Source organism: Anabrus simplex, chromosome 14, assembly GCF_040414725.1.
Source record: "Anabrus simplex isolate iqAnaSimp1 chromosome 14, ASM4041472v1, whole genome shotgun sequence".
NCBI lineage: Eukaryota > Metazoa > Arthropoda > Insecta > Orthoptera > Tettigoniidae > Anabrus > Anabrus simplex.
In genome coordinates, this window is record NC_090278.1 from 51,073,648 (window position 1) to 51,082,458 (window position 8,811).

Sequence of the window (8,811 nt, forward strand, 5' to 3'; positions counted from 1 at the left end):
GATGGCCAAGCAGGCATCAATTTTTAGTAGTGAGACAGTGTCTCATAGTGCATTGGCACTGCCGGTGGCTACAATTAGCCTACGCAGTGGCCTCCACGGTATGCACTAGCCATGCGTCTTGGTAGGTGTGCTAGGTACCAACTGATGAGCCCAGCCTAGCACACGAGGGCGAAACGCTGGCAACCAGGAATGAGTTAGCTGGAAAATTTATAATGTCCAATAACGGACCATTTATATTGGTATTATAAATTTACTCATTCGGAACAAATATTACAGATTCCCAATGGGAATCAACATCTGTATCATCTGATGGCCAAGCAGGCATCAATTTTTAGTAGTGAGACAGTGTCTCATAGTGCATTGGCACTGCCGGTGGCTACAATTAGCCTACGCAGTGGCTTCCACGGTATGCACTAGCCATGCGTCCTGGTAGGTGTGCTAGGTACCAACTGATGAGCCCAGCCTAGCACACGAGGGCGAAACGCTGGCAACCAGGAATGAGTTAGCTGGAAAATTTATAATGTCCAATAACGGACCATTTATATTGGTATTATAAATTTACTCATTCGGAACAAATATTACAGATTCCCAATGGGAATCAACATCTGTATCATCTGATGGCCAAGCAGGCATCAATTTTTAGTAGTGAGACAGTGTCTCATAGTGCATTGGCACTGCCGGTGGCTACAATTAGCCTACGCAGTGGCCTCCACGGTATGCACTAGCCATGCGTCTTGGTAGGTGTGCTAGGTACCAACTGATGAGCCCAGCCTAGCACACGAGGGCGAAACGCTGGCAACCAGGAATGAGTTAGCTGGAAAATTTATAATGTCCAATAACGGACCATTTATATTGGTATTATCGTACACAAGCCGACCATCGCAAGTTTACTTGTAGATGCCATCAAATGCTATTAGATATATTCAATAGGGTACAAGGAAGGAGAAGAGGTGCGAAGATATTGTGGTTTTGTACAATATACTTGTATAGTGAACAGTACACTATATATGAATTTTTTTTTTTTTTTGCTAGGGGCTTTACGTCGCACCGACACAGATAGGTCTTATGGCGACGATCTATATATGATTTGAAGAGCACATGGCGACCATGTTTGTTTACTATCGCTCGAGCATTCATGTGCGTGAGTGGACTAGACACAGCTGACGGCTACTCTGCCATCGAAATAATAGATTTTTGACTGACTGTCAAATAGTATCTGGATTATCCGACTCGTTGGCTGAATGGTCAGCGTACTAGCCTTCGGTTCAGAGGGTCCAGGGTTCAATTCCCGGCAAGGTCAGGGAATTTAACCTTAATTGGTTAATTCCAATGGCCCGGGGGCTGGGTGTTTGTGCTGTCCCCAACATCTCAGCAACTCACACACCACACATAACACTATCCTCCACCACAAGAACATGCAGTTACCTACAAATGGCAGATGCCGCACACCCTCATTGGAGGGTCTGCCTTACAAGGGCTGCACTTGGCTAGAAATAGCCACACAAAATTGTTATTATTATTACTATCTGGATTTTACAAAGTTCCATGCTGAACCAAAGGATGGCAGTACAGCATAACATCGTGTATTATGTCAGTTAAGAGACGGCAGATGAGCGGTGGGCGATGCAATGTCATGTTGGGCCTCACCAACATGCGACCGGACAGGGAATGTCGTAATATCAGGCTTTTCCCGACAGTCAACAGGTACGGGGTTAAGCAGAGCTACGCAGAATCTTTGCTTCTCATTGCAGTTTACAGTACATTCTCTGTGTGCGATTTCTCTGGACAGTATGGGCCGATTGCAGAAACGGTGTTTATACGATGTCTACGGTTACACAATGTCTTAAGTATGGCTGCCGAATTGCAGAGACGTTATTTATCACTTTATCGCTTTAAAATACTGGGACACCCTCTCTCCAGGGGTCATAAATATGGAGGGCCCTTACCCTGGGTTATGGGTGGAGACCTCAAGAGCATCTACGGTGGAGGAGATTGTGGAGATGGCGAAAGGGGCAAACCCGTAGCGTCTGTACTCCAGAGGAGCGGCTACAAAAGGTGTCTGACTCCATGTTAGGGGCGGCCTAATTTGAACCTGGCAGAAGGTGATAAAATGCCTTTGGGAGTGGTGAACCCATTGTACAAACAGCCTATAAAATGTGTGCGAGTAAATCAAGGCCTCAGAATATGCTGGAAGAGTGGTGGAGAGACAGGCAGCGATGGAGGTCCTTGATTCAAAACCCGACCCGGGAAGCTGGAAGCGGGAAATGAAGATGATGATGACACTGTCTAAAACCGATGTTCAACCAGCCATGTTTAAACACTCATGAGAACAGTGTTAAACCTCAAATGAGAGGAATGAATCACAATCAGAGGGTATGTACCATGAAATACTGTATATCATTTCTATTATGATGTTCAGACAATTCCGGGAAAAAAGGTTAGTCCTCTCTGAGAGTCGTCTGCTGCAAAAGCGCAGCAATTCATTTAAAATATATGGGGAGGTACAGCTTAAAATACAATTTCGCTTTTCAAGAGACTTGTTTCTTGAGATTGACAAAAGGACAGTCTGGTAACTGTCAACTTGACTACAATTCTTGGCAACCGATGTATTTTATTATACAATCTGTGACAATAAAGTTTGGTGAATGAAGTCAGAATGGTCGATCCGGCAACACTGGCGACACACAACGCTGCACCTGCATAGCAGCAGGTTTTGACCACCTCCTCCCAATGTTGTTCAGTTGAGCACTGTGTGTGTGTCGTGTAAGACCTGTTTGACACAGTGTGTGTTTACTGCGTTGGTTCTGAACTGTGAACTGGAACATGAACGACCAAAAGATCAATGTACAGTTTTGTTTTAAGTTTGGCAAGACACTGAAAGAAACGCATGCGATGCTGGTACGTGTTTATGAAGATCAAGCACTCTCCTTGAAGTGTGTGTACAAGTGGTTCGCCCGTTTTTGGGGAGGCTGGGAAAGTGTTTCTGACAACCCCCGTAGCGGAAGACCAGCGCCCGCCGTCAGTGACAAAAAATTGAGAAGGTGAGGACATTAATCACAAACGATCGGCGATTAACTGTGCACATGATAGCGGATGAACTGCAGATTAACTGTGAATCCGTGCGACAAATCGTTACCCACAAGCCAATATCGTCAACAGTTCATGGCAAAAAACGGGGCGGTGCAACTTGAACATCTCCCATACTCGCCAGATCTCAATCCTCCAGACTTCTTTCTATTCCCACGACTGAAACTTGCTTTGAAAGGAAAGAGATTTGATGATATTCCTGACATCCAACGAAACGTGACGAGGCTTTTGAACACCATCCCAAAGGAAGCCGCCTTGCAAAGTTTCCAGGACATGTATCGCCGATCTCAGTAGTGCATAGTTATAGGAGGGGACTATTTCAAAGGACAGTAAGGTCACTCTCATGCATTGTTCATCTATATTGATAGTACAGGACTATTCTCCAAACTTTATTGTCACAGGTTGTACATGGGATAATTTCCATGGAATTATAGGTCATTTTGATTACATATATATCAGAACTACTTGTCTCGATCGTCAGAGGGCTGTCACATACATCAACTGGGAGGAATTCACTTATATTTACTGCCAAGTAAGCACACATAATAGTGACAACTAAAAAGTAGGTTGTGTGTATTTTTCTTTTTCTTTTTTTTTTCTTTTTTTTATAATCGTCACACTAATTCAGATAACTTTTCGGCAACTATGAGATATCAGATAAAAAATTAGATGTATGGCTTTTCAGGCATTTGCTCTATTAACCAGCGTTTCGTTTTAGGTCTGACACTAGACTCATCAGAGTGGGGTGTGTCAGACCCTAACGCTGGGGTGTATGCAGGTGAACTTATCAGAAGCCTATTTAAGAGGCACAGTCTGATGACTGCATACGAGAGAAAAAACTTCACAATGGAATTAATGCCCACCTAGCAATTCCGAATGGAAATTCTAAGTTCCAATGGAGGGAATTAGATATTTTTCCACCATTGCTCTATTGATATGCTCTATTGGTGGAAAAATATCTAATTCCCTCCAAGGGAACTTAGAATTTCCATTCGGAATAACTATGAGATAGGAAAAGGGAAGGACTGGGAAAGAAGATCCGTGGCCATAATAACAGCCCTAGTATTTGCCTGGTGTAAAAATAGAGAAACTACAGAAAACCATCTTCAGGGCTGCCGATGATGCGTTTTGAACCTATGATCTCCAGAATGCAAGCTACACCTGTATGGCCCGTACACCTCATTGGGTTGCACAATACTGTTGTTTCATCTTCCCTTTGCCAAAGCTATTTAGATTACACACACCATAACAACACTATAATCAAAGCTACACTTCCTCGTACAGTGGCGTGTTGCTTTAGTGTCAATAATATTATGAGATTTAATTTCCACCAAAAGCGATATTCTTATCTGTGGGCAAGTCATGCTCATGCTTAGCCATTTTGAATAATGTGCAGGAAGACAACAGCTGACTAGCGTTCCACGCACCCACCGACAAATTTCATTGGTTGCGACAAGCAAAAAGTTGCATGAAAGATACTTCTATCTCCATTTTCAAACCAATATTGAAACTTTAAACAATGTCTAGTTAAACACCGGTTGAACTTTGTTGATGCAATGGAAGACCACACGCAACTAAGACATTGTTTTGGTAGATGTTATCTAAGACTTGAAACAAGTCATCATTTCTGCAATCGGCCGTACATTTTTCTTGTAATAACAAGTGTTGTAGCTAGTCTTAGCTCCCACCTCATGCTAGAGGAAGGAACTATATCACTGGCATAATTCCTTTCTCCTCATGATGATGAAAGTTCACATGAGTTTTCTGCTCTTAAAATATGACGCACATAGTTCCTTTCAACACAGAACAATAATAATACGTGAAAACACGAAAAAACATAAAAAGGTGACATCATTCCTTTCTCCACCATCTGATTCATATGTTCAAAACTAATGGAAATATGTTTGTATTTTTTACAGGTAGTTCCAATGTATGCCAACATCACTGGACGCTGCCCAAAAGAGTTAGACGTAGATGAAGATGATGATGAATGTGAGATCTGGGACTTGATCAATGAAGATCCAAGAAGAAGCGCACGTCTCCGTCACCCTAGTTCAAAGTATGAGGATCTTCACCCATATCACTACATCAAGAAACAGAAACTCAACTCCAAGGACAGAAAAAAGAGGATTAAGTTTTGTCGCTGGCTTCTCAAACAACACCAAGGGAACACAAGATTCCTCGACTCTGTTTTATGGAACAGCGAAGCGTTGTTTTCAAGAAAAGGAATTTTTAATTATGAAAGTGCACAGTATTGGACTGTGGAGAACCCTAATTCCATTTTTCAGCAAGGTATTAAAGAGCGTAAAGGTTCTAATTTATGGGTCGGTATAATTCATGAGTACATTCTGGGACCGTATGCACTGCCAGATAAGTTGACTCCAGAGTACTACAACTATTTCATTACAGAAGTCCTCCCTAGACTCATGGAAGATATTCCACTTAACATAAGATCCAGAGTGTGCTACCAAATGGACAGGAACCCCACGCACTGCTTAAAGGCCGTAAGGAAAGTTTTACCTACCATATTCCCAGGTGGATGGCTTGGAAAGGGTAATTCAATGCCTTGGCCACCTCATTCGCAAGACCTGAATCCAGTTGAGTTCTTTATGTGGAATTATTTAAAGACCATTGTTTATGATAAGTTGTATGACACTGTGGAAGATCTTATCGCTAGTGTACGAAGTGGTATTGCTTCTGTGACTGTGGATATGCTGCAACAAGTTCGTGAAAGCATAATTCGGCGTGCTGAAGCCTGTATCATGGCTGATGGGGGCCATTTTGAATCTCTCCTGTGAACAGTTTAGGAGGATAAACGAGTCGCTGGTAAAATAAGTGGATATTAAAAATTAAGTTCCCAGAAGGGAATAATTTAATCTCATTGATTGGAAATATTAAAGCAGTCCAGCTAAGTTTAGGCCTTCTCAACCATGAAATTACCAGCGTTTTTGCCCCATTGTGGTAGGAGGCTTGTCAGTTGGATTACCTCACCTCTCCAGGTCCATGGAGGCTAGTACACCATTGAGACAATATGGATGTATCATACAAAACTTGTCCACTAAGCAGCGTAATGGTTGTAATGGTATCGGCTTTCTGCTTCTCGATTGTTTTACATGAGCGTTAATAAGACATTAAATTGAAGGTTCACCTATTCAGTACCATTTATACAATGGAACCGGTTCCGACCCCATTATGGGTCATCTTCAGCCATGGACTAAACTTGACAATATATAGTGCAAATATAATGAAATTAACACTTCAAAAATATTATGTACATATTACAAATTACTTTAAAAAAGAAGCAAAAATCTCTCGGTCTATAATTTCTCAAGGCAGTATTATTGGACCTTTATATTTTCTTACATATATAAATTATATGAGTAAAGAAGTGGAATCACAGAGATAAGGCTTTTTGCAGATCATGTTACTCTCTGTAGAGTAATAAATAAGTTACAAGATTGTAACTCGATAATGTTGTGAGATGGACAACAGGCAATGGTATGATGATAAACATGTTGTGAGTTTCACAAATAGGAAAAGTCCTCTCAGTTTTAATTACTGCATTGATGGGGTGAAAGTTCCTTTTGGGAATCATTGTAAGTACCTAGGAAAGATCTTCATTGGGGTAATCACATAAATGAGATTGTAAATAAAGGGTACAGATCTCTCCAATGGTTATGAGGGTATTTAGGGGTTGTAGTAAGGATGTAAAGGAGAGCATATAAGTCTCTGGTAAGACCCCAACCAGAGTATGGTTCCAGTGCATGGGGACCCTCACAAGGATTACTTGATTCAAGAACTGGAAAATATCCAAAGAAAAGCAGCTCGATTTGTTCTGAGTGATTTCCGACAAAAGAGTAGCGTTACAAAAATATTGCTAAGTTTGTGCTGGGAAGACTTAAGAGAAAGGAGACAAGCTGCTCAACTAAGTGATGTGTTCCAAGCTGTGAATGGAGAGATGGCGTTGAATGACATTAGTAGACGAATAAGTTTGAGAGGTGTCTTTATAAGTAGGAAAGATCACAATATGAAGACAAAGTTGGAATTCGAGAGGACAATTTGGGGCAAATATATGTTTATAGGAAGGGGAGTTAGGGATTGAAATGACTTACCAAGGGAGATGTTCAATAAATTTCCAATTTCTTTGCAATTATTTAAGAAAAGGTTAGGAAAACAACAGCTAGGGCATCTGCCACCTGGGCAACTGCCCTAAATGCAGACGAGTAGTGATAGATTGATAATTAGTAAATTTAAAGTCCACTAGTCGAATTTTGTTGTGTGTGACATTGCCATTGGTAATAATCTAAAATGAATGGTCTTAATAAGTAACCTCTGTGCATGTACAATTAAAATATTGAAATTGGAGCCGAGCTGTTACCCTGGTGTTGAAAATTAAAATAACCATCTTGTGTGCTTAGTTGGTAAAAGTCTGCCCTGCTGAGTAACATGTATCAGTAAAAGTTGTGTCAGATGCCACACAGCTGTGTTTAAACAAGTATACACACAATGAAGGACTTAAGATGGTACGATTGAATTATTTGATAGAAGGGACTTTGCAAAACCAGAAGGACTTGAGACAAAATCATAATTGACAAGCTGTTTTACAAGGTCCTTTCTATCAAATTATTCAGTCGTACCATCTTAACTCTTCTCATTGTGTGTATGCTTGTTTAAACACAGCTGTGTTAAATAGCAATGTCACACATGGCAAAATTCAGCTAGTGGACTTTAAATTCACTAAATATAGTATTACAGAATGAGCAAATTTTTCCCTCTTTTGTAAAATAATTTGTAATATGTACATAATAATTTTAAAGTGTTAATTTGATTGTATTTGCACTATATATTGTCAATTTTAATCCATGGCTGAAGATGACCCATAATGGGGTTGAAACCGTTCCCACTGTTTAAGTGATTTGACATCATATTAAATGGTACTGAATAGGTGGACCTTCATTTTAATTTCTTATTAATATGAATGTGTGTCAGTACGGATCATGATGAAGTTTATATCGCACGATGTTTTACATGAGACTTGTATGATGTGTTTCTAAATTTATAATCGAAACATAACTGTTATTTTAAATGCATGAAAATTAGTTTACCATATTCTACTGACATTTTGAAAGAGATGGGAAATAATATAGGTGCAATGACAAATTGCAGATTTGAAAGTGGAATTGAAGGAAATGGGTGGGAAAATATCCGCAAACAAACAAAAGAGTTGGTTGAAAGGTAAGGACTAAATATAGCAACCTTTCCTTTCAGTGTTTTAATTAATATTGAATTCTTTATATCTACACTATTATTTGCCTTTGTATCAATTTGTGCTGCATATAAGATCAGAAATTTTATTTTTTTACAACTTTTATTGTACGGGGTGTTCCCGGACATGTGTGAACACACAAAGACCCTACAAGCATATGCCCTACAGATGATTATTTACGAGTTACGGACTTTTCAACTTTGTACAGGAAGTATTGATAATAGTCTTCACTGGCATATCCCATGTCGAGTAACTGAGCCAAGTTGCGTGATGTTGGCTCCCTGGCCACATTGGAATTGCGGGAAATGAACTTGCGTATGAAACAGCAAAAGAAGCCGTACTTCTTACCTCACAGACCTGTGAATGTACCAGCTAGGGATATTTGTTCTCACCTATATCAAACCATCTTGGCGTCCTGGAAATCAGAGTGGCTCGCTATCAAAACTCCAAACAAGCTG

At 40.4% G+C, this 8,811-nt stretch overlaps 1 protein-coding gene across 3 annotated transcripts in view; it reads left to right on the plus strand.

Moving 5' to 3' along the window:
- The window catches only part of LOC136885219 (uncharacterized), a 50,074-nt gene extending 44,188 nt beyond the window's left edge, over positions 1–5,886 (plus strand). For all 3 annotated transcript variants that reach the window (XM_067157660.2, XM_068230319.1, XM_068230318.1), the window contains one exon: positions 5,007–5,886. In XM_067157660.2, coding sequence (XP_067013761.2) covers positions 5,007–5,885 — 879 coding nt within the window. In that variant the 3' untranslated portion in view covers position 5,886. The remainder of the gene's footprint in view (positions 1–5,006) is intronic.
- Positions 5,887–8,811: the final 2,925 nt, after the last annotated feature.